We start from the raw sequence: 16320 nt of genomic DNA, 5'->3' as shown, positions 1-16320 counted from the left end.
ATAAGACAGGGGTGCTTTTTGTAGCCTTTCAAGGTAAAAAGAGAGAAGAAAGTTCAGGCCACAGTAAATGACGAGATAAATTTAAGTTATTGATCTAACTAATGAACCAATTATTTATTACGGAGTACTTTAGTTTACAAGTGCAAATTTAAAAAAATAATAATGACCTTCTAAGAAGCAAATTCTTATGAATATTAGTAACTGCAGTTAAAAATATTGATTTCTACATATAAATGTCAGTGCCTGAGTATCAGGCTTCCTCACCTCGATATATGTTCTCAGTTATACACGTTTTATTGGCGTTTGTTAACACATCACTCTCTTTGGACTGTAACCTACAAATATCAGTCAAGTTAAAATTTTAGTGTCCCAAATATGTGCCTCCACATTCACAGTATCCACTACCTTTTCTTTTTAAATATGAACTTTAGCCTTATATTTATTTTTCACCTACGGCTTTAGCAAGGGAATTAAAACAATTACCCTCGTTTTTGAGACAGGGATCTAAGATACAAAGGAAAAGTTGGACATTTCAAAAGTTGGACATTTCAGTTTCACTACTCATTATTATTCAAACAACTTGCTTCCAAGTTCCAAGGTTTGTATAAAAACTTACCAACTAACCTCTTGGTTTGCATGGCAAATTCTTTACTCTGTTCTGTCCATCTCTCTTTTTCACCTGCTAAACCACTTATAAGACTTGAGGCAGTTTGCATTTTATGTCGGCAACGCTCAGCATCTTCCAGCAGAGTCTAGAGAAAACCATGCACCAAGAGAAATTGTTTACAGTAATGTGTCTGATAGGCCAGAAAATCTCTACATCTCATTAAACCAGTAGATAACAGGTTAGAAATGTATTCTTAAACATCTCTATCACCATGCAGAGGAGGGAATGTGAGATAGAACAAATATATCAGGACAAACTCTCAACATCTCCCAGAAACATGATTCAATATTTCTTTTTAATATTTCTGTTCTTAACTTTTATTTTGGTGCAGTTGTTGAATAGTATATAAAGTTCTTGATACTTATTCATTCTGGGGAATTCTACTCAGAATTTCACATACATTATACATATATAGCATACATGGAACTTGAAGTTACAGTAGAAGGCACTGAATAAGGAATAAAAATAAAATAGTTTTTGAGGGGTGGGAGGGAAGAGAGGAGAGGATCAGAGCCAAAGGAGAGAGCAAAGAGGTAGTATTCAAATACGCTCTATCTCTTATCTGCTATCCATCAACAAGGAATAATAGTGAAATTGAAAGAACACATTAAGTGTTCTTTAAAGCAAGGGTAGAAATTTCTTCTCTGTGAAGGGCAGTTCACCTGTTTTTCTCTCATTGCATTTTCATACTCTGCCTGCACAATATCTAATTCTTCTTGCTTGGCTCCCAGTTCTTCTTGAGCTTTCTGCAGATCCAGCATAGCACTGGTTAGGCGTTTCTCTTGAATTGCTAAATTAGCCTACAGAGAATAAAAACACAGAAGTGTATTCATACACAGAGAATTTCAAAGTATTTGCTATAATATATTTCAGAAAGTTTTGCTGTACTACATTTCCAAATCAAACTCTTCAGTAGAGATGTCAACTCAGCAAAACCTTTTATTTGAATTTTACAACAAACGAAATTCTGATTTCAGACAGCTGCACTTGAACAGTTGGCTTAATGTCAATTAGAAAAAAATAATTAAAATTACTTCTGGGAATGCCAGTCATTCTTCATGTGACACAAAAGTTAGTCTGACATAGATTGCAGAAGAGAAGTCTACTTGATTTGTCCAACTAATATGCTAGGCTGAAATACAAATCTTGCTCCCTTCTCAGTCATTCCCATTACAATACAAGCTATTCTCTGTTAAACATGCTTGACCACATTCTTCACAATTTTCATTCTAACTACTTAGGCCCAGTTTTTATCTCTACATAACACTGATTAAGAGTAACTGTACAATCTTCTTATGAACTGAGATCTGGAACATTAAAAGAACCAAATCTCAAGGCTTTTTTCTACTTAATTCAAAATTAACATAGAGTATTTGCAGTAGTGTATTTAACTAGATGGTAGATGCTTTAACCCCATCCAGTAGGGGTCCAGAGGCATAAAACCACACCACCTCTTTCGTAATTTTGACAACTCAAATGTACGAGTGGAAGTACATTTAAAATATATTTTATTGTAGAAGTACAGTGTTCAAGGTAGTAAATTTCAAGAGAGATAACCACCATAAATAAGGCAGATGAAGTTTCCCACAGATTAAATCCTCAAGTGCAAACAGGTGAGGATGAGAAGGAGCAGAGGGTGCCTTTGACTGACAAACAGATGTACCTTCAAAGGTAATACTTCTTTGTTGATGGAAAAAAATACGGCCATAGCTTTCGTCCATGAGCAAAGGCCAGCAACATTCCCACATACTCTCTTAGCTGTCTCAATGTTGTAGTCCACCATTTCAAAATAAGGGCTCAAAAGTTCTACCACTTCTTCATTAATTGTGTCTTTCTGAAATTGCTGAAAAAAAATTTTGAAAGCACAAGTTACAAAACAAATGCAATAAGTGTCAATGATATATACATGCATTTCAGAACACATAGAATACTAGAAAGATCACAAGTGTTTCTTACGAATAATGAATATGAAATTGTTGTCACATGTATCTTTGAGACCTTTATAAAGTCATTCCACTGTTATATATACTTACAAAATGGAAAAAAGTTTGCTTTCATTTATGATCTTTGCTATCTCACACTCACTATTCCTGTTACACAGCTAACAATTGTTTCAAAATATTACTGGTCCTGCTAGAAATTTCATTTTACTTAATACAGAATAAGTTTTAACAATCTTCAAAAAGAAAATGAAGAGCTAAACTCTAGTTCAAAAATATACATTCTGCAAGACAGTCCTTTCAAAGGTCAAGCCATCTATCTAACCCTTAAATTACCTTGTCTAATTACTAGAATGTATTTAATTTTTAAAGAATTTTTTTTACTCTTTTCTTGAAAAAGCATATTTTTCCTTTTTCCTCCTGAAAACCTCTCAATTTTCTCTCTCAAATTTATTTACAATGTATAATGAAACCCAATCCCAGACAAGCTTGAAAAAGAGCTGTTCCCTGATGCACAAATAGGTTGAATTAAGTACGAGCAAAATGAAACGTTGAAGTCCTTTAGAAAACTAAAAACCTTTACAAGTAGATGCAATGTGAATCCATGCCACTACCAACCATACAAAGCTGCTCAAGCCTCCGACTAGACAAGTGACAAATTAAGTAAACACAAAATGCACAAATCAGGGACGATAACACTCAGCGGAGCAGGGAAACATACTGTTTATTCCAAATAGATAAAGCATAATATTATTTGTTTTAGTTATGAAAAGGGATTTGTATTCCATTTCCCTAGACAAATCATGTGAACCAAAAAAATCCCAAATTTTAAAAAGTCCTGGTGTGTTCATCCTAATAATCATCTATGCTTTTCCAAACCAGTGCACAAGCTGAAATGTTGAAAATTAATGAAAAGTTAAATACCAGAAAAAAAGATGTTTGTTATCAGCTTTAATGAAACAGATAAGTAATGGCTATCCAAACCAAATGCTTCAAGCTTTGAGTCATTTGTCACCTAAAACAATATTATTGCCTTACTTAGGAAAAATTATAGTTGATTTATAACATGACTTTGCAAGAAGGATTAAAGTTTATTTCATTCTGACATATTTATTCTTAAGCCCTTATCATTTCAGATCTGCTGTGCGATTTCCTTTGCACATTTGTTCTCCTATGAACACCAGAGAAAACATTGTCCCTTATTTTCTTACATTATAAAAATAAAAATAAATAAAATAAAATAAAATAAAATAAAATAAAATAAAAAATAAAAAAAAAATAAAAAAAAAAAAAAAGAAGGAAAAGGTTGCACAAGCACCTGTAGGCTCTGTAAGAAGTTGCCTGTTGTCATCAGCTTCAGCGATTCTTGCCACGATGGGACAGTACAGCATTTTTCCTGATCAATTTTCACGTGGTTGATTTTACGCTGGAAGAGCAGCAGCACGCAGTCCATGATACGCATGATGAGGTGAGGCGGTCGACCCAGTGTGCGCACAGTGGCAATATCTGCAGGTTTTATTGTCTAGGAATTGAAAACAAAGGGCAAAGTAATTACTGTTACTGTTTAGTTAATAAAACATGGGGCATAAGCTCACCAACAGTATTAATCAATGGGAGAAAAAATATATATAATGTTATTTTTACCTTTAAAAAGCACAAAGCTAGAAGGATTTTCACTACTAACTCCCATCAACTCCTAGGAAACCTCAGCACAGCATCTCCATACCTTAAAGCTCAAAATTACCATGAACTGTTTTGACAATAAAAAAGAACAAACCAGAAATATCTTGAAATTTTACTTGTTTTTTAAATGACCAGAAACTGTGTCTAGAAAGGAAATATTTTTTGTTAACATCCAGGAAATGAAGGTAAATTAAGGAAACCAGTGAGAAGGCCTGGTATATGTATATGTTTGTACCTCCTAGTACATCTTACCAGGAATATTCCTGGCATAGAAGGAGGCCATAGATAAATATATTATAATAAGGTATGAAAACCTAGGCCCTAATAAGTAAGGCTAAATAAGCCTAGGGTGCAAGTCTAACATTGTAACTCATAACTCTACATCATGAATCAGAAAAGACTTAGAAAAGTCTGCTGAAGATGTCTCCTTAGAGAAGGCTTGATTTGAGGAGCAGTGTTTACTGCACCACATACAAAGCAACAAAACCACTGAACAACGGGAACAGCTGATGGGCAGACCTGCTGCTACAACACACACAACTCTGAGCAGAAGCTTATTTACAGGCACTTTAATCAGTCCAAGTACACGACAGCCCAAACAGTAAGCAACAGATTACTGTGAGTGTCATGACATCTTGCTTCTAGCCTAGCACACGCCTCACTGGGAATTCACGAAGGCAGATTTTAATTACTTGTGTCTATGCTTCAATAAAGAGAATTCAAAGCACTGCAGACTATCCAGGTCGCCTTCCCTCTGCCAGCCCTTGGTTTCCCTTCAATATTTTGCTGCTTGTTGAGTTCAGTGTGCACCAAATAATTCACCAGAGATTTTCCAGATATCTGCGTGAAAACTTTACCCAGTGTTTCTTTATGACTATTAGGAAATTCAGCTCAGCTTTTTTTTTTTTGCTAACATACAAATTGTGGAAAAATTGTTACATTTAAATGTTATTTATTTATTTACTTGTCTATAGTTGTGCATTTAATGTGCTATTTTTATTACAGGGCAAAGTGCAACAAAGTTCTACTGAACTCTGACAATTCTTACTCAAACTTTAAAAAACTAGTCTCACTATATGTTTAGAAATGCTTATAAGATGTTGTGCACCTGCCTTTCTCTTAATATAGCATTTATCATTCTTAAAATATGTTAAAAATTGAGTAAAATAGCTAATCACTTTTTTTTTAATCTGGGAAATGGCCTTTCTATTTGTCAAATATTTTAATAGGCATTTATCTACTCTGCAAGCAGAATTCTACTATAGGAATCCCTAGCTTGAATTTGCAAATCTGTAATGATTATTCAGAGATTAATTTCTGAGATTCATTTTTGAAAGATGCCGACTCATACAGAGAAGATTCTTGCTTAAGGGAATGAATGAACAAATGAATGAATGCTGAGACTACATAGACACATTCGACTAGGTCTCTTTTTATGATAGTTTGCCTTTCCCCTTTAGACATAGGCAAAGGAATTTATAATAGAAAATTCAAGAAATTCAAGATTAAGCCTAAATACTTTTTCCCATTGAGAAGTTTTACAATAATGCCAGCTTCACTTTTTCTTGAAATCAAGTTTTCATCTATTAGCACCCTGCATTTCAAGAAGAGCAGTATTGTTTTGGTTCAGCCATTTTAGTAGAAAGCAGAAAGTAACCTTTAATAAGATACAGGTCCAGACCCAGCATACTGGAGCCCTCTTTATACTGCAGATGCTGACTAATTAACATTGCTTATTTTTTCACTTGTCAGAATGCGTGCCCACTACCAGGTTTGCTGTTTTGTTGTTGCTAGCTCTTTTACCTTTTTCCTGTGGCTATATATCAGGGTCCTATAATACAAACCTTCTCCAGTTGTCAGGTCATGAACCTTCATTTAGACTTTTGCACGCTGTCCTTTAAGCATTATCACAGTGTCATGGTTTGACATTGGTGCAATGCTAGCACCCCTATGAAAATGTACTTTCCTTAAATAAATGCTGTGAGATGTTATTAGGGACAGAGTAGAGCAGGCTCAAGCTTAATAACAAAGGAAGAAAAACTTTATTAAACTACTACTAATACAGAAAACACATAAACTAAATCTAGGATGAAGACCTTTTAAAACTACCTCTCTTCCTCTTAATTCTAAACACACCCAGCTATGAAACATCACCCGGGATTCTTGATCAAATTACCACCCTTCAGGTAATCTATGTTTAAACTATCAAGGGAGAGAGAAGTCTCTCTTGCACCACAGGCCCCCCAGGAAACACAGCTGCCCCCCTGTGTTTCCCTGTCACACATGGCAACTGCCCGGAAGAAAAATCTGCCAGTGTGACACTCTCCTTTCCATGTCACAGTGCTCTCACCACTGTACATGGACAGACTGCTCGTAGGGCTCTTTTAAGGATGCTTTGCCATGGACTCAAAGATATAACAGTTCAGTTTCTCATCCTGGGACTACAGTCCCCCCCATTTTCCCCTGGGGCCGAGGGGTCTAAAAACAGGACTCATCTTCTTCCCGAAGACAGAGGGTATCACTATTCTCTCTTCAGCTCTCTTCGTTTCTCGCTATTCCTGTGCTGTTCGAAGCTGAAACAGGTCTCCCTGGGTCACCACTGCATCCCCTTAAAATGCAGTCTCTATTGCAGGAGATTTTGGTTCAGTCCATGGCTAACAAGAAAAGTCCAGCTAAAAGCTACTTCTTCATCTCCTCCCACTTAAATATTTCTTCTTCTAACATCTCAGGTCCCGGACTATCTCTCTTCCACTACAAATCAAGGAGGAGTAATACTTTTAAAAAGCCTTCATTCTCTCGAAAGGGTTAAAAGTTCAGACTCCCTGGACGGCTGATATCTCAGTCTGACGTTCCGCCTCCCACGCTGGGCATTTTCCCCCCCTTCTCCTTCTCCTCTGCCGGCAGATTTCTAGGTGCCGCCAGGCTCTCCGTCTCTTTCCCACATGGGGGGGGGGGCAAAGGCATCTCTGCTTCTTTCCACCCTTCTGTCTACAGGAGCTGGCTGGGTTCCAGACCCTCAGCCCCCTCGGCCTACTTGGACAAGGCCGCGTGGCTTCCCCTCCCCCACCCAGCCTAAGGCTGGGCAGGGGGGGAGTCTGCACTCTCTGACGACCGGAACCAAAAGAGAGAGTTCTCCTGGGAGTTCTTGCTTTTAACCCCCTGTGTTCTCAGAGGCGTGTCCATACTTTCAGTGGTCACTCTAGGTGCTAATATCCAAACCTGACCACTGATTGGTTTGACCCAACTTCCTGGAAAAAATTCACTTCCATGTCAAACCACGACACTCCACCCTTCGCCTCTGAGAACACACATTTCTAAAATTATTATCAAAATTACATTCAACACACTTATACATAAAACAATAACCTACACTAACCCTCCACCTCTATATTGGCACCATAACCTAATACATGCTTTGCTCTTATTCTTTTTGATCCCATCTCACAGCTCTCATCTTATTTTCATTTCATCTTGACCAGAATTCGTTTCCCGGTCAGGGAACCAAAAAATGTCATGGTTTGACATTGGCGCAATGCCAGCACCCCTATGAAAATGTACTTTCCCTAAATAAATGCTGTGAGATGTTATTAGGGACAGAGTAGAGCAGGCTCAAGCTTAATAACAAAGGAAGAAAAACTTTATTAAACTACTACTAATACAGAAAACACATAAACTAAATCTAGGATGAAGACCTTTTAAAACTACCCCTCTTCCTCTTAATTCTAAACACACCCAGCTATGAAACATCACCCGGGATTCTTGATCAAATTACCACCCTTCAGGTAATCTATGTTTAAACTATCAAGGGAGAGAGAAGTCTCTCTTGCACCACAGGCCCCCCAGGAAACACAGCTGCCCCCCTGTGTTTCCCTGTCACACATGGCAACTGCCCGGAAGAAAAATCTGCCAGTGTGACACTCTCCTTTCCATGTCACAGTGCTCTCACCACTGTGCATGGACAGACTGCTCGTAGGGCTCTTTTAAAGATGCTTTGCCATGGACTCAAAGATATAACAGTTCAGTTTCTCATCCTGGGACTACAGTCCCCCCCATTTTCCCCTGAGGCCGAGGGGTCTAAAAACAGGACTCATCTTCTTCCCAAAGACAGAGGGTATCACTATTCTCTCTTCAGCTCTCTTCGTTTCTCGCTATTCCTGTGCTGTTCAAAGCTGAAACAAGTCTCCCTGGGTCACCACTGCATCCCCTTAAAATGCAATCTCTATTACAAGAGATTTTAATTCAGTCCATAGCTAACAAGAAAAGTCCAACTAAAAGCTACTTCTTCATCTCCTCCCACTTAAATATTTCTTCTTCTAACATCTCAAGTCCCAGACTATCTCTCTTCCACTACAAATCAAGGAAGAGTAATACTTTTAAAAAGCCTTCATTCTCTCGAAAGAGTTAAAAGTTCAGACTCCCTAGACGGCTGATATCTCAGTCTGACGTTCCGCCTCCCACGCTAGGCATTTTCCCCCCCTTCTCCTTCTCCTCTGCCGGCAGATTTCTAAGTGCCGCCAGACTCTCCGTCTCTTTCCCACATGGGGAGGGGGGGCAAAAGCATCTCTGCTTCTTTCCACCCTTCTGTCTACAAGAGCTAGCTAAGTTCCAGACCCTCAGCCCCCTCGGCCTACTTAAACAAAGCCGCGTGGCTTCCCCTCCCCCACCCAGCCTAAGGCTGGGCAGGGGGGGAGTCTGCACTCTCTGACGACCGAAACCAAAAGAGAGAGTTCTCCTGGGAGTTCTTGCTTTTAACCCCCTGTGTTCTCAGAGGCGTGTCCATACTTTCAGTAGTCACTCTAAGTGCTAATATCCAAACCTGACCACTGATTAGTTTGACCCAACTTCCTAGAAAAAATTCACTTCCATGTCAAACCACGACACACAGACAGAGGCTGTTAAACATCTCTCACTCTAAGTGAAGTCTTACATTCAGAAGATCCATAAAAATTCTTCTACACTAGGTTTCAAAGCTAATCATGACATTCCTTCAAATCAGTCTTTAACCATCACAACTGCTGGCAGCCTCTCAAATGGAAAGGCTTAATTTCTAGCAAATCTACATAAAACTCTTTGAGGTTTGTCTATCCTTCAGGTTTTTCTTCATACTTTTCCATTTCTTGAGATGTGATCTCCCTGCTAGCATCTAACAGGTATATTTCAGGTTCCACTAGTACTGCTCACAGCAAAATGTCTTGAGGCACATCCTCCTATAAAGTCAGCTGAGCAGACAAAGATAAATATTATGCAAGATCAACAAATATTAATCTTTTTTAATCTTAAATATATGGACATTCTATTTAAAAAGCTTTACAAAAAAATGTGGTGAAGGAAATGAAGTCTTGATAATGCTACAACCCCTAAGAATTATTTTATTTTTTTTTAAGACAGAAAATAGTGGAGCAGAAAACTTATTGAAAATGCAATTTCTTTGTGCAAACTTAAAATAGAAGGTTTGGATTTGGATGGAATTACAACTGATTCTACATGAACAGCACTTCACTCATTGCACACAAGCTGTTTAATGATAGTTTCAATTTTCAGTTACTAGTCTAACATCAACCTGTGGCACATGCTGAATTCACTTACAGTTTCAAAGAAAGTTAAAACTTGCTCTTTTCTGAAAACTGACTATTTTGGGTTGGTACTCATGTGAAAAAAAGAAAAACAAAACTGAACATAAAAAGCCTCAAAATACATATATTTATTTTCTATCAAGTGAAGAGTTATGCAATGCACCTGCAATTTTGTATTTCAGACATTCACCTTCTTAGTGGAAATGTTATACATAGTCCAAGTACTAACCTGTAAGGCTGCCTCTGCCTCTTCCAAAGCAGGCTTGGCAGCTTCCAGCTTCTCTTCAGCAATGGCTTTGTCAACTGTGATACTGTCTACAATAGCTTGGGCTTTGTCTTTCACTTTCTGAACATCACCCTTCACATTCTCAGCAGCCTGTGCTTTTACAGTAACTTCTTTCAATACCTAGAATGTAAGAAAACCCGCATGCCATAGTTAAGTTTTTGTTGTAAAATCATATCTGTCCAATTCCAGAAAACTCAAATAACATCATTTTCTCCAAGATCCTTTCTTTTCAACACTTAACTTCATTTTAATTGATTCACATTTTCAAAATAGAATGAATAAAAGGAGAAAAAAAAAATAATCAAACAGCAATACACTTTGAAGGCTGTACATACCATGTCAGCTTTTTCATTGGCAATTTGAAGTTCCTTTTCTTTTACCTCCAGTTCTCTGCTTAGAGCAGCCACTGACTCAGAGGCCTCTTTCAATTTTTCCAGTCCAGTATTTATTCTGAAGTTAAAAAGCAAAATAAAAAGCATCTCATTCGTTATGTAATTTACACTCTACTTTCTATCTGTAGAATAAATCACATTAATCAGAATGAACAATTGCAAATGATGTTTCACACCAAAAATAAAACTTGGACAAGAACTTTTACATTTCTGATATCTTCAGAATCAATAAAGTGGACAATAAAGTACATTAATAAAATTTGTGGCTTGAAATTTTACCCACTTCTGATCAAACAGTATCATGTAGGATTGCATAAAAATCCTACATTGTTCTATAAATGTCACTGTCCCTCTTGAGCCAATAATCAAAGAACTGAGTTCTGTGCAGCAGAAAGCATTTTCTGGTCACCAAAATTCTGAAAATTATAACCAATCAATATTTCTTATTTGAAGTGGACACTGAAAAGAAACCAAGACCAAACAAAAGAGAGGAAAAGAAAAGTAGTATTGAGATAAGACTTCTCTGATTCAGCATTAAAATGCCCCTTCAACAGTGCTTTTTTTCTATCAAAAATTCTTCCCTTGGGACCTTTCAGATAAGCTTAAAAGGCCTCTCCAGAGACTGTTGTTGCAAAGGCTATGCAGTACTTGGAGAGCTGAACAAATACAGGAGAACAGACAAAGTGTAACCCCTGACAAATTCAGACAGTGCTAACTAAGTGCTAAACTAAGTTTAAGTGGAAGAAATTGGACTCCATGAACTAACTTGGTAAGCCTCAAGGTAGAAAACAGGGCAACACCCTTCTGTTTTATAAGCCTTCACCCCTAACATAACTACAGGTTTCAAACTCAATTTGGCTTTGAAGACATGTTTCAAAGCCAAATAAACAAGTTTAAGCCTTTCTTTAAGGTTTCCAGTTCTTTTTGACAATCTTTCAAAATGGAAAAGGAAGTTTTTCTTAAGGGTGATACCAAGTAATGCACTAATTGCTAATTTTACATTACAGCTGGGTGCTCCTGACATGAAGATATATCAGCAAATAGATATCATTAGTTTAATAAAGCATCTGAAAATAGAAATAAGTATATCGAAACAACCTTAATAACATACAATTAAAAAGCTCAGGAGTCTAAGTGAGGCTCTGTGTTCACAAAACCACTTAGGACATTCCTTACGTGTTCATAACAGGAGATTACAAGTGTTCAGTTAGGAAACAAATGTTGCCACCGGGCAAATTAAATGCTATTATCAATATTATATAAAATTACATGTAGATGTCTTATTTTATTCTTTAAAAACACATGGGTATCATTTATATTCACCTCATATTCCCTCTACCTCTATTTTTCATGCATCACTACTCTTTCTCCCCAGCCCCCCAAATATGACAAGAGCAACTACAATATCTGAATAAGTTACACCTTCACATAATTTTAGGAATTAAAAATAACCTTTTTTTTGCTGTGTGAGGAGACAAGCCACACATTGAAAAGAAGCATATCAAACTATACCTACCTGGGGAAGAAAACTACAGAAAAATAGAAGTAACCTGAGTAGTTTACCTGTTTGATAATATTTGCACTTCGGCATGCTTTTCTTTGTATGTGGTTTTATATCCCTGAATAAAGGTCAGGTAGGATTTGGGAGTCACATGTGTAGAACGTCTGTATCTTTGAAAGTAATCAGAACACTTTTCTGCCACTCCATCCTGGAATGAGCCCATACACTGCACAATTTCCCTCTTTGTATCAGCAGTGCAGTCCATATCAAATGAGGACAGGAAGTGTTCAGACACTTAGGAAAGAAAGAAAGCCTAAATGTTAATAAATATTTACAAAAACATCTTAGCTTATAAACAAGTCACTATAAAACAAGTCAGCATGTAGTATCTTGGCTTTCACCCCGCTTCTGAAAACCCAGTCTTCTTTACTCTTCACAATTAGATTCTGAATATTATTCCACACTTGTCAGTAAAAAGTACAGCCAAGGATCTGTCATTCTTCATCTCCAAAGTGCGCAACTGCTTTTTCATGCTGAACCTAGCTGCTACCTACCAAGGACTGGGTAATCACAGCCTTCCTCTATATGTCCTATCACAGACACATTCATAAATAATATCTTTCTTTAGTAGCATCTTTGCCTTCTTTACAAATACTTTTAAGACATCTAGACATCTTCACGGGGAATTTTTCTTTAAACTGTGCTCAAAACCATTCCTCTGTTAGAAATATTTTGACAGCTTAATAAAACTGGCTTTAAAGAAGAAAATGCCTACATCAAATTTTAGAATCAAGGAAGTTTTTTCTGTTAAAATTCAACAGAATTAAAACAGCTACATGACCACTGATCAGAAAATTATGTGTCTGCAAAGATAAAACCTACACATACCTGCCACCAGAGCACCCTTAGGCCATCGGCTGAACCAATCTATAGTGCATCCAGAAATGAGAGCAGGGAACTTCAGGGCCCTATTTCGGAATTTTTCACCTACTGGTGAAAAGCAAAGAACTATGTGAAGGTTCTGATGGACTCTGGCCATGAAATAGTCATACAGAGCTTCACTGGTTGGAGGTCTTCGTGGATGCTCCTTTTTGAAGGAGGGAATGAGGTCACTAATGATCTCATCTACCTCATCACGTGCAAATAAGTTTGACACCTTTGGGAAGAAGGAAGATTTTTCATGCTTTTTGAGATGATCCAAAATAGAGGATATAGCACAAGGTTCTTTTAATACACAGCATTGTAGGAAGGGACATACATCTCAGACACTGAAGTTATTAGTACCCCCCAGCTTCTTTAACAAGAAGTTTTAATGAAGTAATTCCATTAAATAGACTGAAATCAAACTTGCTGTAAATTTTAAATGCCACCCTCCAATAGCTTTTATTCCTTCTCTTTATATTCTAATAACTATTAGCAATTACTCTGCAACATAACCCTGAAATAATAGATAAGTAAATAAAATCAATAAAATCCATCAATTCTGGACATAAATTTACCATACAAAAACTAACTGTACACTAATAGTTGATTTAACAGACAACTTGTTAAAACATCAGTAATATTTCTCAAGTCTCAATTTTATTTTTTTAAAGCTGTTCTCATGTTCCTTGAGATAGCTTCTCTCAGTCTAACCTAGGACTTTGTAGATTTTGTAGACTGCATTCATTTTTAATAATACTCTAACGACAAAAAGCACTTGAGTTCTAGTTTTTGGAAGTGTACTCTTTGACTTATAACAAAATATTCAAATAAATTATGTTATTTTACCTCAGAATTATGAATTTGAAAAAGCAGAAAATTGGTTATCTTACCTCTCCTGATGACAAAACATTGTTCAAGTATTCCAAGAAAGACTCATCTTTGATCTCATTGTCTGTAAAAAGAAAACAGGTGCCTTTGCCTTGCAGTCCTGCTGTTCTGTATAAGAGTTTCAGATCCTCCATCAAGTTTAAAGTGTTGTATGATCTAAAAAAAAGAAAAAAAATTAACGAATACTCATCTCATTTTAAAAAAGTCTTCTGAACAAAAGGGTAAAAAAACCAAGCAAATTTAAGATAGAAACAATGTCTTATGATAATCAAGGCAAAAAGGTGCTTATATCAGATTATATCAGATAAATCCTCTGAGGAGATCCACACCAAGGGACATTGCCACATATGAACCTACAATTTCTTCTGCAGCCAACACACCTGCAAAAGATTTAAAATAATTTCACTTCTCTAAAATGACCTCTTATTTGAATGCCAAAATTGACCTGTACTACAGACAATGGGAAAGGTATTCATTCTGAAGCATTCAGAGAATGACTTATAATTTATTTTTTTATCTTTTGTGAGCGATTTCAAAAGAAACCACATTGGGTTGAACAATACAAAATAAGGCAAAAATGTACTTGGAAAAAGTTGTCAAAATACTGATATATATGTAAGATCTACCAAATTAGAGGACAGGGACAAAGATTCAACCTCCTCAGATGACAGCATTTCAAATATTACAAGATTAATTCATAAAGGCCTTTTGGATAGATAACCACCTAAAATATTTTGAGTGCCATTTAATGTACTGGGTAAAGACTTGACACTGCTAATATTCTCTCTCATTCTGTGAAAGAAACAAAATAATTTCCTACTCCAAAGATAGTAAAACTTCACAATTATTGTAGAAAATCAAGCAAATCTAGTAAGTTTCAAAGGATTTTCATGTCCTTCCACTCTATGTGATGGTGATCAGACTACATTAAGCAGAGAATGTGAGACTGTTTTATCTATAAGAAGACTTAAAACACAAAGTACTTATTTAGTTAAATTTCAGGTAATTCTCACCTTGTCAACATTATCTGGAAAGTGTCATACCCAGCTATGAAGGATGCCAGTCTTGTCAGGCTCTGCTTTCCTGAGCCGCCAACTCCAACTAAGAGAGCATTTCCACGAGGAGTGCGAATCACACGAGAAATCTGTGTAATATACCAGTCATTTATTGCTACAATGTGTAAGAGTTACACACCCAAAAATTCTATGCTACCCTATTAATAAAGTTATATTAGAAATGAAGAACAAATGAAAATTTTAAGGTTTAATTAAGGGATTCTATATTACTATTAATGTATTCTGTGGACATTTGTACTTTGCAATATTTACTGTTGACCTGTCAAATATTATAGCAACGATTTGATTCCATCACTGTGTATGTTCAGTTATCAGTAGAATTACATCTCCCACAAAGTACAAATAAATCTCAGCTGTGATTTCTTGGTGATGTGCTATCACAGCATGAGGGATTATCAAAATTGGGAAGGAAATAATAATATCCCCAATACCATGACCTCTGGATAACTTTGGTAAGACTCTTCTCACCAGGTCCTTTCCTTGTGACCCAAAAGACATATCCCAGGCATGTTAAATCTGGGACAAAGAGTCTTCACTATTCTCTGCAGCAGGTAATAATACTGCCTTTATAATGAAATTTGTTACACTTCTTATTTACTTGACTGAAAACATGCACAGTATCAAGTATGAATATTTGATCACAATGAAACATCCCCCAATTAGATCTACATTTCTTTCCCACTTCATTATTTATCTTTTTAATCAAAAGGCAGTAGCTTCCTACTGCTCTGCATTTCCCTTCAATTCAGGACTGTGCAATGTAAACAAACCTACCCTTTAGAATTCAGAGAAAAAAAAAAAAATCAGCATTAACTGTGAACTTCATACAGCACTTGTCCTACTGCCCACAGCCAAAAAACAATACCATGAAACATGGCAGTCCAACAGTTGCAAGTGGACAGACCTTCACTGTACCCAGAAGGGCCTACACTAATATCCAGAGCAGCACAGAGCCAATTCCCTCTCAAAAACACAATAATACCAGCCAGCTGGGTAGCAGCTGGTCTCCTTCATATAAGCAATGATGCACAGGATTGGCTTCCGTTCTCTTTATTATTTTGAACAGTTCTTTGATGACTCCAGAATTCCATCATGTCAATAAACAACTCTGGACACTTATTTACTTGCTCTTCCTCTAAGCGACTTCTTTCTAAGCTATTAAAAATAATCATGCCAATTTCCTCTAATTTAAAACCTATTTATTTTACATATTGAATGTAATGTATTTGTTATTTTCCATAGGTTAATGTTTCATAAGAAAGATAAAATCAAGTATGAAGGTTTATTCTAAGTTTTATTATTTAACCAGAGAAAGAAAATTTAATTTGCACAACACCCTTGCAATATCACTGAACATTTCAATAATGGCTATTCGATCTGTTCCAGGCAG

At 36.6% G+C, this 16320-nt stretch overlaps 1 protein-coding gene across 1 annotated transcript in view; it reads right to left on the bottom strand.

Moving 5' to 3' along the window:
* DNAH5 (dynein axonemal heavy chain 5) overlaps positions 1 to 16320 on the bottom strand; it is a 120644-nt gene that overhangs the window by 24130 nt on the left and 80194 nt on the right. Inside the window, exons 53-62 of the mRNA XM_053942412.1 lie at positions 14868 to 14998; positions 13857 to 14010; positions 12931 to 13198; positions 12105 to 12336; positions 10485 to 10599; positions 10093 to 10269; positions 3926 to 4129; positions 2331 to 2510; positions 1330 to 1467; positions 617 to 752 (exon numbers count right to left, since the gene is read on the bottom strand). Of these exons, the coding sequence (XP_053798387.1) occupies positions 617 to 752; positions 1330 to 1467; positions 2331 to 2510; positions 3926 to 4129; positions 10093 to 10269; positions 10485 to 10599; positions 12105 to 12336; positions 12931 to 13198; positions 13857 to 14010; positions 14868 to 14998 (1735 nt within the window). The remainder of the gene's footprint in view (positions 1 to 616; positions 753 to 1329; positions 1468 to 2330; positions 2511 to 3925; positions 4130 to 10092; positions 10270 to 10484; positions 10600 to 12104; positions 12337 to 12930; positions 13199 to 13856; positions 14011 to 14867; positions 14999 to 16320) is intronic.

Source organism: Vidua chalybeata, chromosome 1 (genome assembly GCF_026979565.1).
Source record: "Vidua chalybeata isolate OUT-0048 chromosome 1, bVidCha1 merged haplotype, whole genome shotgun sequence".
Lineage (NCBI taxonomy): Eukaryota > Metazoa > Chordata > Aves > Passeriformes > Viduidae > Vidua > Vidua chalybeata.
This window is presented reverse-complemented; position numbering and strand designations above follow the sequence as displayed.